General features: G+C 35.3%; 1 protein-coding gene across 1 annotated transcript in view; it reads right to left on the reverse strand.

The window, feature by feature from the left end:
• The window catches only part of LOC127837373 (dipeptidyl peptidase 2-like), a 95,133-nt gene that overhangs the window by 1,234 nt on the left and 73,137 nt on the right, over positions 1–20,762 (reverse strand). Inside the window, exons 3-9 of the mRNA XM_052364362.1 lie at positions 11,600–11,763; positions 10,654–10,877; positions 9,393–9,559; positions 7,136–7,318; positions 3,977–4,133; positions 2,847–2,911; positions 1,755–1,825 (exon numbers count right to left, since the gene is read on the reverse strand). Coding sequence (XP_052220322.1) covers positions 1,755–1,825; positions 2,847–2,911; positions 3,977–4,133; positions 7,136–7,318; positions 9,393–9,559; positions 10,654–10,877; positions 11,600–11,763 — 1,031 coding nt within the window. The remainder of the gene's footprint in view (positions 1–1,754; positions 1,826–2,846; positions 2,912–3,976; positions 4,134–7,135; positions 7,319–9,392; positions 9,560–10,653; positions 10,878–11,599; positions 11,764–20,762) is intronic.

A 20,762-nucleotide genomic window follows, 5' to 3' on the forward strand; every position in this document is an offset into this window, starting at 1 on the left:
GTCAAATTTTGCGTTTCATTGGCCGAAAAAATGGCCGAAACTGGCAGAATGTTAAAGAAAATCATCAATTAGTAACACATTGAGAATTTTTCAAACTCAAGCTGCATACAATTAGTAATTCACGCAAGTCTGAAAAATAAAAAAATAAAACAACAAAGTAAATATTTGTTTATTTTATGATATATTAGTGGGTTTGAATTTATTTTCAAGTATTATTCATGCAATAAAAATAATTATCAAATTAACAAAATTTCTAACAATTGCGTATTTAATCATTTGCCCTAACAATTGCAAACATATTACTTTCGTAATATCAATGCACAAGCAAAATTGATCGTATCAGTCATCTTAATTGTATTGTTCGACAGGTACTCTAAGAGATCACACATATACATGTATCGATCTCACACTATCACATTGTGGCTTACGAAAAGGAAATTCAGTGAGACTGAGTAAAACATGTATTACATGAAATATAAGGCGAATCAAAAGGAGCCAATACAATGCAAGTGGCATATAGAAAATAAAAATAGAACAAGGGACAAAATTGTCACAAAACCAGGTTTTTATTGTGAAAAAAAAATCTGATAAAGGGAGAAAAGTCAAACTGAACTTTTGAAATGAACAAACAAAATTAACCCCCTTTGTAAGTTTGTTTTAAAAAAAAATATATTTTTAGTCGTGGCGACCTTGACATTGGAGATATTGACGTGATTCTTTCGTGCGACACACCGTCCCATGATGGTGAACAAATGTGCCAAATGATTTTAAAATCTCACAATGAATGACATAGTTATGGCCAGGACAAGCTCATTTATGGCCATTTTTGACCTTTGAACTCAAAGTGTGACCTTGACCTTGGAGATATCGACGTAATTATTTCGCGCGACACACCGTCCAATGATGGTGAACAAATGTGCCAAATGATTTTAAAATCTGACAATGAACGACATAGTTATGGCCCGGACAAGCTTGTTCCGCCCGCCCGCCAGCCAGCCCGCCAGCCCGCCCGCATTCGCCAATCTAATAACCAGTTTTTTCCTTCGGAAAACCTGGTTAAAAAGTAAGAAATGAACAGTGCCCCAAGGAGATATTGAAACACCAATCAATGCAATACAGTAAGGTGAAGGTAAGATGTAACTGGAACCAATTCAATACAGTAAGGTAAAGGTAAGATGTAACTGGAACCAATGCAATACAGTAAGGTAAATGTAAGATATTACTGGAACAAATGCAATACAGTAAGGTAAATGTAAGATATTACTGAAACAAATGCAATACAGTAAGGTAAAGGTAAGATATACCAGGAGCCAATAAAGTACAGTGAGATAAAAGGTAATATGTGACCAGAATCAAAGAAGTACAGTAAGGTAAATATAAGATAAATCTGGAATCAACAAAATAAAGTGAGGCAAATATAATGAAACATGAACAAATGCCTTGCAGTGAGGTGTGGAGGAAAACTTATCTGGAAATACAATGAAACTAGAAGAAAACGATTAGAAAACCAATATACCACAGTGAGGCAAGGGTAAATTACTGTTAAATTATGAAAATTACAGCGAATAAGATTCATACAGGTTCAACAATTGGGGAAAAAATAGCTTAAATTAAGCATTAAATTTGAAACTGCCATCTAAGTTAAAACAACTACCAAACAAACTCTGAGATAAACAGATGACCGCAGATTGCCATGTCAACTGTACAGTTGTTATAACAACAAATTTCATGCTAACCACTGTAATTTGTTTTACCTCAAGTCTAAATGATGGGCCCCACCAGCAATGGTGATTGTTGTTACATCTGGATTTTGGCTTTTCAAGACCTGTTAAAACATACAAAAAAAGCACCTTAATCAAACATGTACATATTATATTGGCAAGGTATGTTTGATTAATTGTAAATGAAGAGGTTGGATTGGCGTAGCAGATATGGTGTCTGCTGTGCGGGTCCAGGGTTTGATCTCCACTCAGAGAGAGAGCTCTCCCAATCATCCGAAAGACCGAAGTACTCTCTTCCCAACAAAGAGACTTGAGGGTATATCCAAAAGCCTACTACCTGCAATGCCAGCAACTAAAATGTATGAATAATTTATGTAAAAAATATTATCAGGTTGCTTAAAACAACAATAGCAGATTTAACAAGAGTTCCGCAGTGGGAGACATATGCCCCCCTAAAAAGGGCTATGAACTAGTGAACCGAATTTCAATAGGGGTCATCTACTGTACAAGGCCAATGCAGATGTGAAGTATCAAGCCAATCTGTAAATTCGTTGACCAGTTATTGATTGGAAACTATTTTCACACTTATTGTGAGAGTGGCCGTGACCTTTGACCAAGTGACACAAATTTTAATAGGGGTCATCTTCTGTCCAAGGACAATGCACATGGAAAGTATCAAGCCAATTGGTGAATAAGTTGACAAGTAATTGTTTGGAAACTATTTCACACTTTGTGTGACAGTGACCTTGACCTTTGACCTAGAGACCCTAATATCTATCTACTGTCTAACGCCAATGCACATGAGAAGTATCAAGCCAACCGGTCCCTCCGTTTAAGTCATTGATTGTAAACAATTTTCGTTCTTTGTGTGACAGTGACTTTGATCTAGTGACCCCAATTTCAATAGGGGTCATCTACTGGCGTAGGCCAATGCACATGGAAAGTATCAAGCCAATTGGTCAATCGGTTCACAAGTTATTGATCGGAAACAAACTGGTCTACCGACGTAACACGCAGACTGTTCTGGTTTCATGCTGTTTGCACATAACCACAATTTTCACTTTGCTTCTGAGTGGGAAAGGGTAAAGGGTTAACAAAGAAAAGTGTTAAAACCCGAATACTTACACCACCTCCTCTCCAGGGATCAAGATCTCCATTGGTGAAGACTATATTAGTGGCAGCTGCAATATCTGTCAACAAAGAAGTCATTATTTTCATTTTTCATTGTTATCTGGTTATTGTCCCCTACCGGTTTCACCGGAGGGGACTTATGGTTTGCGCTCTGTCTGTCTGTCAGTCTGTCAGTCAGTCACACTTTTTTGGATCCAGCGATAACTTTAAAAGTTCTTAATATTTGTCCATGAAACTTGAAACATGGATAGATGGCAATATGGACATTACGCATGTCATTTCATTTAGTTCCTACATCAAAAATTCTGGTTGCTATGGCAACAACACAAAAAAATTCCGACAATGGTGAAATTTCTGACAATGGTGGAGCCGGTAGGGGACTATATTGCATGGCAATAGTCTTGTTTAACCATGATTTAGATATTATTCTCTGGAAAAGGCATTAAACCACGAGGACATAAGCAAGAGTGGTTCATTCACATATATATACTCTTAGATAAATTGTTTGAAGTCTTGAACACCAGTAATTATGACATATGTATTATTAATTTATTACGAAAATAAAAAAGTGTAAACATCATTTTCTTTTATAAGTCAATAGATTTGATTACATTAAAATAAAGATGCTATTAAATGTTCGTCGTTGTGGCGTAGCAGATATGGTGGCAGATATGGTGTCCCCCTACCGTGTCGCTGTGGCATAGCAGATATGGTGTCCCCCTACCAAGGTCACAGGTTTGATCCCCACTGTGAGAGCATTCTTTTGATCTCTATCAAAGACACCAAGTACATTGTCTTTGAGAGTGTTTTGCTTTTAATGCAATCAAGCTAAAATATACTGGTTTAAACTATTTAAGCAGTGCTCTGTGAAAAGGGGGTTGAATGCAAGTGCGCAAAGAGTCGTCCCAGATAAGCCTATGTAGTCCGCACAGGCTAATCAGGGACGACACTTTCTGCAAAAACTTTATTTTTGCTAAGAGACTTTCTTGAAACAAAAAATATCATAAAACCAGAAAGAGTTGTCCCTGATTAGCCTGTTCAGACTGCACAGGCTAATGTAGGAAGACACTTTCTGCACATTCATGAAACCCCCTTTTCACAGAGCGATACACTTAAGGTATTACTTTGTCCCCAGAACTGCACATTGCTCCACGTATCCCGTGGCTGGACCCCCCACGTCATCTGACAGTAGTCCATACGCATCTCAGGTGTCCAAGGCAACAAAGGGAACATGTCGGTGACATTTGTACTGCCGGAGACCAGGTTGATTTCTGTACATGCCTGAAATGATTTGAGCCTCGGTCTGGGAAAACTGGATTAATCCTTTACCACTTAGATATGTATTTTAACGCATTTGTAGTCCCTTAGAAAGTAAAATTTAATTTAAGACCTTTCTTACTAGATTCAAGTTTTAAAAGCTTCATTTTCAAACCTTAGATACTGATGAGCAGCAAACAGCATAAAACCTGAACAGACTGCGAGTTACTCGCAGGCTGTTCTGGTTTTCTGCTGTTTGCACATAGCCATTTCACTTTGCTTTTGAGTGGGAAAGCCTTAATGCATGCACATAGTGTTGTCTTTACCTATGAAAACTGTTTGCACAGGCTAATCAGAGATGACACTTTCTGCTTTTATGGAATTGTTTGCTTAAAGAAAGTATCTTCTACACAAAAATCCAGATAAGGCAGAAACTTTTTGTCACTGATTAGCCTGTGAAGACTGCACAGGCTTATCTGGGACGACACTTTAGACACATGATTAACCCTTTCTGTGCGGGAACCAAATTTTGAAGGCCTTTGCAAACAGTTTGGATCCAGATGAGACGCCACAGAATGTGGCGTCTCATCAGGATCCAAACTGTTTGCTATTCTGATAATATTCTTTGAAAAAATCGAAGAAAATGCTAATTTTAGAAATTCAGCAGACGACATTTTAGCAGACGACAAATTTCCCAGCATGCAAAGGGTTAAACACATGATTAAGCCCAGTTTTCCCAGAAATAGGCTCAATTGATAAAGCATTGTATAAAGATAACAGAAATGCTTCACGGTTGAAACATGATAGACATGTAGAGTTCATCACCATGGCTATACAAGAGGGCCTGAAAGGCCCAACGTCACTCACCTGAGATACAAAGGAACTGACTTGTTCTGTGCAGCCCAAGATATCACTAGAACAAATGTCTGACCCAGTTTCATGAAGAGTGAACTATAAATGTAACTTTTAGAGTGCTTACAAGGTATATGTCTGGTATATTATTATCCTATATCCATATTAGGATAAATTCCCCACCCCTCCTGGCAGCCATGTTTATCAACAGACAGGAATCATTTTTGAACTCATCCAAGATATCATTAAAACAAATGTTCTGACCAAGTTTCATGAAGATTGGATAATAAATGTGACTTTGAACAAGAGTGTTAACAAGTTTTTACTATAGCCATATAAGGAAAATGCCGCACCTTTGGCGGCCATGTTTTTCAACCAACTGGAACCAGCATTTCCACATTTTCAAACTCCTCCAAGATATTATTGGGACAAATCTTGTGACCAAGTTTAATGCAGATCGGACAATTCATGCTTACTCTAGAGTGTTAAAAATGTTTTACTATAACCATATATAGTCATATAAGGAAAAATGCCCTGCTCCCTGAAGGCAATATTATTCAAGCAACTGAAACTATTTTCGAACGTCCAAGATATCATTGGGAATAATCTTCTAACCAAGTTTCAAGAAGATCTGACAATAAATGTGGCCTCTAGAGTGCTAACATGTTTTACTATAGCCATATAAGGAAAATTGCTCTGCCCCCTGGAAGCCATGTTTTTCAACCAACTGGAACCATTTTCAAACTAGTCCAATTTATCATTTGCACAAATCTTCTGACCTAATTTCATGAAGATTGGACAATACATGTGGCCTCTGGAGTGTTAACAAGGCAAACGTTCCGCCGCACAATGGACGACGGACAAAAGGCAATCAAAAAAGCTTGCCATGAGCAAATGGTGATGGGTGAGCTAAAAATAGTAACAGTGGATTTCAGAAGATGCCTGCAAGTGCAAAGCTATCGTACATAACCAAAATATGGAGAAGATGAAAAAGTTCATTTTCGTACATGCCATGAAAAAATAAATGTAATACTGTATTTAGTACTTACAATAATCAGAAAAGTGGCAAAACTGATCATGTTTTCCGAGTGCAACTTAAGGCAACAATTACTTTCCAATGAATGTTGCAACATTTCCCAATTTTTTAAATTTTTCAGCAGGGATATAGAAAACCAAGTATTTCATTGTTTTCATGAGTACGGGCCACTACATAACATGAACATATATGTATGCACACCAAATTAGCAACCTCATTAATAAGTCCCAGTAGTGTAGTGGATAAGGCATAGCAAGGACCTGATTTCGCCCCCTAATGGTATAAGCTTCTCAAGATGTACTCAAAAGACAACGTAGTGTGTCTACCCAGGAAACTGACTTAAGATTGTCTAAATAAGCCTCAGGCTTTGGATGCAAGCATGCTCAAATGTTTTAACTAAACTTAAACCTTGTCCTGGGAAAATAAGGCTTAAGGCACATACATAAAGTGTTGTCCCAGATTAGCCTGTGCAGTCTGCATAGGCTAATCAGGGAGGACACTTTCTGCTTTTATTGAATTTTTCGTTTAAAGGAAGTCTCTTCTAAACAAACAGGAGATGTGTTTGTCAGAAACACAATGCCCCCTACTGCGCCGCTTTGAAGCCATATATTTGACATTTGACCTTGAAGGATGACCTTGACCTTTCACCACTAAAAATGTGCAGCTCCATGAGATACACATGCATGCCAAATATCAAGTTGCTTCAATATTGCAAAAGTTATGACCAATGTTAAAGTTTTCGGACGGATGCACAGAGTGACGGACTGACAGACAGTTCAACTGCTATATGCCACACTACCGGGGGCATAGAAACTAATTTAGGCAGAAAGTGTTGTCCCTGATAAGCCTGTGCAGACAAGGGGACAACACTTTACGCACATGTGTTAAACCTTTACCACTTAAAAACGTAATTTGATGCATTTGTAGTCCCTAAGAAAGTTAAATTGATTTAAAGACCTTTCTTACAAGATTCAAGTTTCAAAGGTTTCATTTTCAACACTTAGATACTGACGAGCAGCAAAAAGCATAAAACCTGAACAGGCTGTTCTGGTTGTATGATGTTTGCACATAGCCTCTGAGTGGGAAAGGGTTAAGCCAAGATTTCCCACAAACAAATGTAACAATAAACCCTCGGTACCTGAAAGTCCCAGGCCAGGCTATCTGGCCCCACCCCGCATCCCGTCTGATCGGCACATGCCACAAACTCTGTCTTGATGTCATAGCACTTCAGCTGTCCGTTTGTGCCATTGTAGAACAGGCCGGCGGCAACCGCTAGACCATCCACTGGGAACGTGGCCGCATCCATCAGCTGGCAGGCGTACTGTGCAGGGAAAAAATATTTATTATTAATTTTCATCTCTATCCAAACTGTATCTTCATGCCAGAACAATGGCTTTGTAAAAGTGTCAGCACAGGCTTATCAGGCCAAACACTTTATATTTGTATGGTTACTTTTTTAACCCTTTGCATGCTGGGAAATTTGTCGTCTGCTAAAATGCCGTCTGCAGAATTTCTAAAATTAGCATTTTCTCCGATTTTTTTTCAAAGAATACTATCAGAATAGCAAACAGTTTGAATCCTGATGAGACGCCACGTTCTGTGGCGTCTCATCTGGATCCAAACTGTTTGCAAAGGCCTTCAAAATTCGGTTCCAGCACTGAAAGAGTTAAAGTAAGTCGCTTCTTACACACATACATTAAGCCCAGTTTTCTCGGAGTCATAATGTTATAAAATATATTCCATCATCATACCTGCATCAACGAAATAACAACCCATATGATAAATTTTGGTGTATTTTAACCTTGTTGAATACAGTAAACATGTGCAGTATGTAGTGGAAATTTGTTCATTATCATGATTCCATTTGATGTTATTTTGTTCAGCCATTTTCTGATGTTTACCGGTACTTTTGAAACGAAGACAAATATGTGTGAAAATGATGAAACAATTGACTAACATGTCAATTTCAAACACATAAGTTTTGCTCTGCACCAAAACCTGAAACACTTGCCATGCTAACCATGTTCATATGTGTCTTGTTAAATATACTTATTGGTATTCAATACTAACATGGTATTCTATATAACTCACTCTTTGTTGTTATTACCAACTACCGGTAAAACATCCAATATTTTAATATGCTGACAGGCATTCTATGAACAGAAAAATTTTAGCCAATTTTTTTAAACAGCAGCAAACTCTCGAAAAATATGCATCAAACACAACAAAAAGTGGGCAGTGGAGGGAGAGTAAAAAACACAAACAAGAGGGCCTGAAAGGCCCAAAGTCGCTCACCTGAGATAACATGATATTATTGGGACAAATCTTCTGACCAAGTTTCATGAAGATCGGAAAATAAATGTGGCCTCTAGAGTGTTAACAAGGTTTTACTAAAGCCATATTTAGCCATATAAGGAAGAGGTTTTACTATAGCCATATAAGGAAAAATGCTCCGCCCCCTGGCAGCTATGTTTTTCAAGCAAACATAATTATTTTCGAAGTCATCCAAGATATCATTGAGACCAATCTTCTGACCAAATTTCATGAAGATTGGACAATAAATGTGGCCTCTAGAGTGTTAACAAGGTTTTACTAAAGCCATATTTAGCCATATAAGGAAAAATGCCCCGCCCCTGGTGGCCATGCTTTTAAAGCAACCAAAACCATTTTCGAACTCATCCAAGATATCATTGGGACAAATTTTCTGACCAAGTTTCATGATGATCGGAAAATAAATGTGACCTCTAGAGTGTTAACAAAGTTTTACTATAGCCATATAAGGAAAAATGCCCCGCCCCCAAGGTGGCCATGTTTTTCAACCAACCGGTATCATTGTTGAACGCGTCCAATATATTAATAGGATGAATATTCTAACCCAGTTTCATGGAGATCGGACTATAAATGTGGCCTCAGAGTGTTAACAAGATTTTACTATAGCCATACAAATGTATATAGCCATATAAGGAAAAATGCCCCGCCCCTTGGCAGCCATGTTTTTCAAGCAAAGGTTACCATTTCTGAACTCATCCAAGAAATCATTGGGACAAATCTTCTGAGCAAGTTTCATGAAGATCGGAAAATAAATGTGGCCTCTAGAGTGTTAACAAGGTTTTACTAAAGCCATATAAGGAAAAATGCCCCGCCCCATGGCAGCCATGTTTTTCAAGCAAACATAACCATTTTCAAACTGATCCAAGATATCATTGAGACCAATCTTCTGACCAAATTTCATAAAGATTGGACAATAAATGTGGCCTCTAGAGAGTTAATGAAGCAAATGTTGACGGCGCACAACGCAAGACGGACAAAAAGTGATCACAAAAGCTCACCATGAGCACGTTGTGCTCAGGTGAGCTAAAAAGGAACAATAACTCTGATGTAACAAAGTGATCCACCTTGACTGGGTTAGCAGGAAGGTCACTGAAGAAGTGAGCAGGGTAGGGATAGTCAAACATGGCGAGGTTGGTGAAGGAGTTACGTGCCCATCCCAGGAGGTGGACGTAGTCATCGTTGCTAGCGAGGGGGTCACAGAGCTTGAATGTTGTTGAGAGCTGCTTCAAACCTGGAATGCAGTAAGTTTTGGGTAATTATGATATTTTTTATTGAATGGTGTTTATCAGACAATATATAATTATTAGAAATTCCTATAACTGGGAATTATATCATGATGCTGGGTCACTAGTAGGTTATCAGTCATATTTAAAATATAAATAATTAACAAATGAACAATGATAGGAGAAAATAACTTTTTAACTAACACATTCAACAAGTATTTTAGCATTTGTAATAGGGACTTCATTTCTAATATACTGTGCTCATATCATAGTTACTTTTTGTGTTGTTTTTATCAAGGTGCTTAACAATTGATGTTGTGTCGAGTTTTTTCTTCATACCATTCTAAAGAATTTAAGTTGTGTTTATAATGTCACATGCGGCATCAGCCAAGTCCTGTCAGGCAATAGCCAAGTCCTGTCAGGCAATAGCCAAGTCCTGTCAGGCAATAGCCAAGTCCTGTCAGGCAATAGCCAAGTCCTGTCAGGCAATAGCCAAGTCCTGTCAGGCAATAGCCAACAGTGTAGCCAGTCTGCCCAGATTGTGCCGTTGGGCATGCTAGACTGAAGCTACGCTGGTTGCATTTGTCCTAAGACCCAATATTGCGTGACAAGAGTAATGCTTTCAAAAGCGTCTGAATTGTTTTTACACAACCATTTTAATGCTATTGATACCAGTCAACTTGTAGTTGGGAGTTTTAAATGAACTAAAAGTCACATGTGCAAACAGCATAAAACCGGAACAGCCTGCGAGTAGCTCGAGACTTTTCAAGATTTATGCTGTTTGCTGCTCATCAGTATCTAAGGTTTGGAGATGAAGCCTTAAAAACTTAAATCTTGTAAGAAAGGTCTTAAATTAAATATAACTTTCTAAGGGACTATGTATCTAAGTGGTGAAGGGTTAAACACCTACAGCAACACATATTTCTTATACAATCACTTGAAATTTTCATTGTGATACATTTATTTTTACCTTGTTTATTTATTTATTTTTTTCCAAAATATTTTTTTCCGTAACAATTAACACTAGGCCTAAAATGTACACAGCTTTACTATTTAACTCAAATCAAAGGCATTTTCACAGATATGCATTTTTAGGGATTACCTGACATTCCTTTTGCTGCAATATCATTCATCATTTGAAATGCTGTCTTAACATTGTTGTAACAGGTTGGAGTAGCATCAGAGAAGTCTTTGGTGACGGCCTCCCAGAAAAAGTTGCGATTGATGCCTGGTGTCAACAGGAAAATAGGAGCGCTGGCAGCGATACTGCCTGTGACAATGTTTGGGTATTTGAATCTCATGTAGGCACTCAGCATTCCTCCGTAACTGAAGAACATGCAGTGGTGTCAAAGCTCAAGAAAAACAGTTGACATCTTGGACGATATCTATGAAGATCTATGGATTTCCACATGTAGAATTGTATTTTAAACTTAAGAGTTAATCATCACCAGCATTAGTATCATGACCAGTTCACAAGACATAACCAGAACCAGTATCATAATCATCATCATCTTCATCATAACCATCATCATTGTAACCATCAACATCATCTCATCATAATCACCATCATCATCAAAAACATAATAATCGTAAATTTTGTTTGTAAATGTCCTTTATACATTGATATTAGAAGAAACTACCTAGAGAAATGTTATTATATAAGGACTTCTGTTTATAAAATCCACCAATTGCTGAATACAACGAATAAATTTGAACTTATTAATTAAATTAGCCAAATTTGTAAAAGATGCTCTGATTTTAAGAAATAATATTTATAATGTTGTTACTTAACTTCAAATAGTTATACTCCATACAAAACAAGTATTTTACCTAGTATTCTCGTAACCGTATACAATGCTGCTTATGTTTATATTATTACTTCGTTTATCTCTGTGACATAATTGAATGTGAAATATGTAGTGTTTAGATTGTGTACGCTATGCAAGTCTGAATAAATCTTTGTCTTTTCTTGTCGTTAATCATCATCATCAACACCACTATAGAATACAAAGTCATGCATCCAAATGAAAAACCTAGGACCAGTTTACCTTCCACCAAACGTGATGACTGGACACTGTGTTGCATTCATAGACTCCTTAAGGTACTGAATGAGCACAGCAAAGTCCCCCATGGCCTGTTCCACCGTCAGGTATCCCATGTTCTCTTGCTTAAATGTCTCACTGCCGAACGGTAACGAGTTGCCATAGTACCTCTGAAAGTCACACCAACAGGGAAATTGCCTACTTAGTACCTCAGAAAGTCACAATAAAAGAACAATAACATTATTAATTTCAATCTAAATTATCACTATTTCTGTCATGTTCTTGGTAAACTTGGCTTAATGCATGTGCATTAAGATTTGTCCCTGATTCCACTTTTAGGGAATTTTTAGTTTAACCCGGGAACCGAATTTTGAAGGCCTTTAATGCGAACAGTTTGGATCCAGATGAGATCCCACAGAACGTGGCCTCTCATCAGGATCCAAACTGTTAAATATTCTGATAATATTCTTTGAAAAAAATCGAAGAAAATGCTAATTTTAGAAATTCAGCAGACGACATTTTAGCAGACGACAAATTTCCCAGCATGCAAAGGGTTAAAAAAGTAACCATACAAAGTATATTTAGCAAGGCTTATAATACCTCCACCAGTAGCCTTGCATGGCAAGTGTTTCAGGTTTTGGTGCAGAGCAAAACTTATGTGTTTGAAATTTACATGTTAGTCAATTGTTTCATCATTTTCACACATATTTGTGTTCGTTTCAAAAGTACCGGTAAACATAAGAAAATGGCTGAAAAAAAACAACATCAAATGGAATCATGAAAATGAACAAATTACCACAACATACTGCATGTGTTTGCTGTATTCAACAAGGTTAAAATACACCAAAATTTATCATATGGGTTGTTATTTCGTTGATGCAGGTATGATGATGGAATATATTTTATAATATTATGACTCTGAGAAAACAGGGCCGAGTTTTGAAGGCCTTTGCAAACAGTTTGGATTCAGATGAGACGCCACAAAACGTGGCGTCTCATCAGGATCCAAACTGTTTGCTATTCTGATAATATTCTTTGAAAAAAATCGAAGAAAATGCTAATTTTAGAAATTCAGCAAACAACATTTTAGCAGACGACAAATTACCCAGCATGCAAAGGGTTAAAAATGTCTCTTCTGGACAAAAATCCAGTGTAGTTGGAAAGTGTTGTCCATGAATAACCTGTGCAGACTGTTCAGGAAATCTGCTATTTTATGCACATACAGTAACTCTTTGCATGCTGGGAAATTTGTCGTCTGCTAAAATGTACTCTGCTGAATTTCTAAAATTAGCATTTTCTTCAAAATTTTTCAAAGAATCCTATCAGAATAGCAAACAGTTTGGATCCTGATAAGACGCCACGTTTTGTGCATCTTATCTGGATCCAAACTGTTTGCAAAGGCCTTCAAAATTCGGTTCCAGCACTGGAAGAGCTAATGCCTTGTTTTCACAAAAGACAGCTGATTGTTTGTATTCCTTTCTTTCAAGTAAAGATGTCCTGTGGTATCTGCAAAGTAGATCATCCTCGCTCAACTAACAGTAACTTAATAGTTCCAAACTTTTTGATCTCAACTAGATGTTTATCTGCATCATGTTCAATCATTCGTAGATTTTTTTAAAAATTACTGTGTGACCTTGACCTTCGAGCTCTGGAAATGTTATGGCAGTTAGTTTTCTCTACACATGGTAATCATGCGGCACATTATTTTACAACTGAAGAATGATGAAATTACAGTCTGCACATACCGTATGACGCCCATACCTTATAATTGACCTTTAAATGTTACCTTGACTATTTTAGCAAGAGATAGCATGAACCAACAAGGGAGGCAACTCGTGATGTCACCCATTGGCAGTGAACAAAAAGTGGTACTTCATTATCTCTCGTAAGATGGGTCTTAATTACGTTTAAAATAAAAGTTTTTTTTCATTGTATGAAACAGTCCGAAATCATCTAATAAATTAAGTCGAGATATTTATTTTGCCGAACATTCAATGCCATGCCGAATGCAAGCTATTTAGAAATCGTAAACCAAAAAGGATGTTATGGTTTTTTTCGTGGTCATAGACAGTGTTCTTTTCTAAAAGCAATGCAATATTACTTTTAAATCATTAAATGTATTAGTATTTAGCAAGAAAGTGGTAGAATATTTGTGTAAAACATAAGAAATTTTATTTAATATTGTGTCTGCTACAAACTAACGAGTGGTTACGGAAATTACCGATTGTACAGGTGTTTCAACAGACATATGCCAAACGACAAAAAAGCTTGCATATTTCAAGTTTATCAGCCTTGAAATCACCAATTTATCAAATGAGAATCAAAATCAATAATATATGAACCAGTAATGGTCAGTAACACCAAAATCCTTGGGCGCAACCATTGTATTTTTCGGAAACCACCACATATTGTTTTTCGGAATCCAACGATCGGTAATTTTCGTATACATGTACCACAGGAAGATTGGGCAATTTTGTAGGATTGTAAGATTCTCCAGAGATTTGCTAAAATTAATATTTAATAGGGAGAAATTGAACTATATGGAAAATTTCGTTTCTTATATTTTTCTCAAATATTTTACCACGAAATTATTGTATACCATGTCATAAATGAATAACAAGCAATATTTTGGTGAGGAACATTGTCTATAAATGCTTATTTTTATGTCTAAAGGCTCCACTTAAGTGCATAAAATATTAAAAAATAAATAACATTTCAGTTTTTCGTTCCATCCGATAGTTTCATCAATTCCCATGCAGTCACTCAATTATATTGGAAATTATTACCAATATCTGATAAAACTTGTAATATTTATTTTTATCTTTAAACTTCTATTACATATTTATAATTTTTTTTTATAAAAGTCATCAATTTTATATAGATTTCTCTATAGTTTGAAAAACATTCAGGCAAATATTATGGACTCATTTAATATAAAATGCAAATAATTTATAAAATATTCAGTATGTTGGTTTATTGGTCAATATCAATATCACTTCATTAAATTATTTAAAAGTTATAACAAACATTAAATGTTTGCAGATCAAATGATTCACGACACATATAACAGATTGATAGGAAGATATGAACAAATCAAGGTGACTTGCTAGGTTGCCTGCCTAGAAGGGTTATGTTAGTATGGAAGTACTTGATATCTCAATTTATTAGCCTTTCGATGTTGTAAAAACATTGAATATTTTATGAAATGTCTCAACGTGTAGATTTTTTTTCATTTTGTAAAAGAAAGGCAACGTAACCCTTAAGTGGCTGAGAAGAACTTGTTGCTGAATACAAAGAAAAAGAGGCTAATGTATTATGCTAGTTGAAAAAAAAAAATTAAACATATTTTAAAAGAATTTTCTGATCAAAAGTGGCATTTTGAATGAATAGGGGAGATACATTTTCAAGAATAAACAATAATTAATGTTTTGGTAAAGTGCATGTCATCTAGTATTATCATAGTACCAGTTTTGGTAAAAAAAAACAATAACAATTTTTAAAGTTTATAAACCCCTGTTGCAAAAAAAAATCATGAAATATAGAATTTTCAGATTAACCTATTAAAACAAACATATTTTTTTAGACCCTAGATATTATCTCTGCACTCATTTGTCATCAATTACTTATGTTTCAAAAAATTATTGTTTCATGCTACTCATGGTACCAGTTCATAAAAATTCATAAAAAATATAATTTTCAAAGAAATCTATTAAAACAAAAAGAAAATGCCTTCTTAAACCTTAAATATTATTCCTGCAAGCATTTTACGTCAATTATTTTTGTTTGAAAAAATCATTGGTTCATGCTAGAGACCCAGGTCTTGTACCTGACATGCCATTCCCACATGATAGTTTGGAATTAAAATGTAAAATTGCTTAATTCATGATGGGCACACGCTCTCTGGATATACCCCTCCTAACGCCCATATTTGACCTTAAACCTCTAAAGTGTCATGACCTTCAAGATAGGGGACACAACCTGGTCTTTCGCTTGTCAAAGCATCTCAACAAGCTGAACATTTTTGGCAAAATATACCTTACCCTTTGCATGCTGGGAAATTTGTCGTCTGCTAAAATGTCATCTGCTCAAATTCTAAAAATAGCATTTTCTTCATTTTCAAAGAATACTATCCAAATAGCCAACAGTTTGGATCCAGATGAGACGCAACGTTCTGTGGCGTCTCATCTGGATCCAAACTGTTTGCAAAGGCCTTTTAAATTCGGTTCCAGCACTGAAAGGGTTAACACTGTAAGTAATCTACAGAAAAATAACAGGTTGCTGTTCCTCATCTCACACACACAAACACCTTCTTTGTAAGTAATCTACAGCACAAATAGCTGGGTACTGTTCCTTCCCCCCCCCACCCCCTGCTGCCCACTGGACTAGGGAAAACAAAAAATGTTAAAATATTTTGAATATTAATATTTTTGTAAAATTTGATTGGCAAATTGAAGTATTGTGATATAAAACATTTACAAAAAGTACTATGTTGATATTAAAGTAAAGGAAATTCTATTGATTCAGCAAATTATAAGGAAATGACATCACGTGTTGTCTAGCTTTTAATGCTGCCCTATTCAGCAGCACCCTGCATGTACCTTATATGATCCAACATCGTTTCCTTACTGTTGATCGCAAAACACTGGGACCGAACAGCAGCTTACATGTAGGTATGAATTAAAACTTCGAAAGCATGTAGTATAATTGTTTGACCCAATACATTTAAAAATAATAAGAAAAACATTTTTCTTAATAATAACAAGGTATCTATAAGAAACAGTTGAGTCAGTTATAAAGAATGCCATTTATTATGTTATCATTTGAAAATGTATGCGACCTTAATGCTTGAGCATGGGACACAGGGTTCTTGTGCAACATGTCCTAAATTGCCGAAACATGTCCTAAATTGCCGTGACGTCCTAATTTGCCATAACATGTCATAAATTGCCATTACATGTCTTAAATTGCTGTAACATGTCCAAAATTGCCGTAACATTCCTAAATTGTGATATGAATGATGATACCATTTTCAAAATATTTTAAATATGCCAATATTTTTAGCAGTGACCATTGGCTTTATAGTAAGACTATGACATTTGAGCTAAGGACACACGTGGTGCATAAAACACAAGTAACCTTAAAAATATCTGATACATGATAAAATTCTTTTTCTATTGTACTCTTCAGTTCACTCAGCAGTGAAGGTCGGGGGGGGGATGTAACAGAAGAATCTGTCAACTGTGATTACATCTGAAGCCTTATCCACTACTATACTATGTGTGAGGCATATTTACCTGCACAGCACAGTAAGATAGATGGAGTAATGTTGTTGTATGTTCTTGTTTTATGCTTGAAGTTTGTTAACAATAACTGTGGAAGCATGATTGTGCTTGACTGATATATCATTGGGAATCATGTTTGGAGCATGTTTCATGATTATTGGGCAATAAATGTGGCCTCTTAAGAGTTAACAAGCTCTCTTTTTAAAGTTGTATCAAGTGTTCTGTATTTGGCCCCTAGATCGTTCAAAATGAAAATGCTGACAACAGACAATGCAATATACAAATGACAGCCAAAAAGTGATCACAAAAGCTAAAAGTAAGCAACTTGTGCTCAGGTGAGCTACAAACAACCACAACATGGTGGTAATTTAACGTTTTATTTTTCATTAAAGTTTAAAAACAACATAATGGTCATAACAAACATTTAGTTTACATCAAGAAACAACAATTATCAATGGCAACATGAATCAGAAATTTTAACATAAATCATATTGAATGTACAACATCATAAGTTTGGCATAAGAAACCAAACAAAATTACCACTTATATATGTTTGTATAGCCCAATCAACAAGAAAAACAGTTGAAGCATAAAACATGTACACCAAAATAGCTACCACTTATCAATATGCCTCTAAATGAAAGTGTAAGCAGTAAAACAAAATTGCTTGCTATAGTATCAAAGAGAACAAGTACATAAAATACCTTCCAGTTATGATTAGTTCACTTAAAATCTCTAGCTTCTGTATATATGTTACACTAAATATCTGACCTCTTAAGCTTTTTACACTGGCATCACTATGTGTTGCACGTTAATGTCTATATTCTATATCTGTTACACATTAATGTCTGGATGCTTTACCTGTTACACGTTAATGTCTGGATGCTATAATTATCTGTTAAACATGAATGTATTGATGTTATATCTGTTACATGTTAATGTATTGATGCTATATCTGTAACACTTTAATGTCAGGATGTTAATTTTATCTGTTACACATTAATGCCTGGATACTATATCTGTTACACGTTAATATCTGGATGCTTTATCTGTTACACATTAATGTCTGTATGCTATATGTGTTACACATTAATGTCTGGATGCTATATGTGTTACACATTAATGTCTGGATGCTATATATGTTACTTATTAATGTCTGGATGCTATATTTGTTACTTATTAAAGTCTGGATGCTGTATATGTTACTTATTAATGTATGGATGCTATATGTATTACATATTAATGTCTGGATGCTATATATGTTACTTATTAATGTCTGGATTCTATATATGTTACTTATTAATGTCTGGATGCTATATATGTTACTTATTAATGTCTGTATGCTATATATGTTACTTATTAATGTCTGGATGCTATATATGTTACTTATTAATGTCTGGATGCTATATATGTTACTTATTAATGTCTGGATGCTATATATGAAACTCTTAACTTTTATTCCTATATGGCTGTTATATGTTACTCTTAATTGTAAGCATTGCTTTTAAGTGCTCATATGGGTACCCGAAAAAACCCGAATCCCCGGGTCAAAAAAATACCCGCGGATCCGGGTCAAATTTTTTGCAAAAGATCCCGGTTCGGGTTGCTTGCTACGAAGTACAAGATATTACCTATTGAACGTGTTGTCAAATATTGTCCTTGACACAAGTAGAGTAAAATCACATCCTTTATCATTTTAAGCAGTGTTGTTATTGCAAATAGTCATAAAATTACAGAAGTGACGCACCAAAAGCATTAACGTCGAGTTTCATTTGTTATTCACATTCCAAAATGGCGACGTTTAAAAAACGAAACCTATTTAATTCAATATATCGACTTCAAAGAAGAAAAGGCAGTTAGAGCTTACAGTGAAAGTTATTTGGCTTCTCCCCTCAAAATAAGAGAAGCTTAATGTTTGCTTGACAGGTTTTTTTTATACATGCACTGTTTAAAGCTATTCCAAGTAATACTAACATTTGCTGATTAAGTTCAACAACGTTGTGTAAACCTAATAAATAGGTATATGCAGTTCGGTATTTCATTCATAATTAAATAAATCAGACCAATAGAAAGTATAATGTTCTAAACAATATTCTTGACAAACAGTTGACTATTTACGACGCTAAAACATCATATGAAAACTAATGTAGTTTTATTTTTTATTAACTTATGTATTATCTGACCCGACCCGACACGAATTTTTTCTCGGGTATTTAAATTTTGACCCGCCGACCCGACCCGAAAAATATTTTTTACCCGTGTGAGCCCTATTGCTTTTCCACTGCCATTTAATCTGTTACATTGAAATGTCTGACCAATATATCTGAGGTACTCAACTGTCTGGGGAGGGGGGGGGTATATCTGTTTAAATAAAATATTGTTTAACAACTGGTATTTTGATAAAATTTAACAATTACAAAGAGTGAATATATGTTATTTTACAAGATATAAGGTCACACTAACTAGGGCACAATCTAATCATGTTATTTGACAAAGTACCGCTGGATTGGTCATTGTCAGCTCGGGTACTTCTTAAATGTAATCAAGGTACTCTTAAGTATACTTAAATGTACACTGGGTACGAAAAATATACTGAAACGCACCCAGAAATTTTAACGCTAAATCGGTTGTTGTCGGCGACTTTTTTATATTGAATTTGTTCATGTTAATGTTAATATTCTTTTAAATGGTCTCTATATTATCGAAACTCCTACTCAAAAAAGCATGCTTTGGAAGGTTTTGTTCAAAGAAAATATTGTTTTGTATTCTGTTGCGCACTTTATGATATCGGATTTTGGGAGGGATGAAAACTCAGGTACAGTCTACATTGACCGGGTATATGTTGGCATCTTTTCCATACCGGGGTACATTTCCATACCCGGGGTACATTTAAGTATACTTAATTAAGAGTACCCAGGGTACATTTAAGAAGTACCCAAGCCGACAATGACCAATCAAGCCAAAGTACCATGGATTGATATTTTGATATTTGGCCAGCAATAATATACAATTTTGACATATAAACCCTGATATTATTGATTTTGATCTTTGCCATAGTAAAACAATAAATTATGTCATGCAAGCAGTAATTTGTTGTTAATTTGGTATGAAAAGCAGTACAATAAAATGTTTACAATATTTTACATGAAACTGATTTTAAAAACATTAAAATGATATTAGTTTACAAGAATGTTCTTGAAATCTGAAACACAAATTGTTGATGTCTGACCTTTTCTTTGTCTTTAATTACATAAAATATATAATAACAGTACAACATTCTTATAAAAAAAGAACATATTTTAATAACATATGGGTAACTTCCTAACAAAACTGTACTACATCTCATTCATTCATACACAAGGTCTTTAAAATTTCAGTTACTTTTCAAAATTTAAAGTAAAACAATTATGACAACAAGAGTTCCGCGGTCGGAGATGACCGCATTGAAGCCGGATTTTTGATTTAAATGACAGGAAAGTACCTTTCGTGTTTTTGTCAATGCAATACTTAAATTACTGAAATATTGTTCAAAGGTCAAAATGAAATGTAAGTACTTTTCAAGGCATGAGCAAACCTTGTGTTATGTTTTGAATGCATGCATATACATGAACAACAATAACATTTAAGGTCACAAATATGAACTTGAATTGACAATTAGGAAAGTTTGATCTCAATTTTTTTATTAGCAAATTAGTAACATATTGTTTGAAGTTTCCATCAATTTCATTATCAAATGTAAGAAAATAAACTTAGATGAAATAATACTATTTATTGTTTTGCTTTCACATACCTACACAGAAATCCAGACAGCCTTATGATCACTCCAAAAGGTTTCTATCACACCAGTTCTAGCAGATAGATTGGACACATAAATATGATCCAAGCTT

The sequence above is a fragment of the Dreissena polymorpha genome, chromosome 7, assembly GCF_020536995.1.
Source record: "Dreissena polymorpha isolate Duluth1 chromosome 7, UMN_Dpol_1.0, whole genome shotgun sequence".
In the NCBI taxonomy this organism is placed as follows: domain Eukaryota; kingdom Metazoa; phylum Mollusca; class Bivalvia; order Myida; family Dreissenidae; genus Dreissena; species Dreissena polymorpha.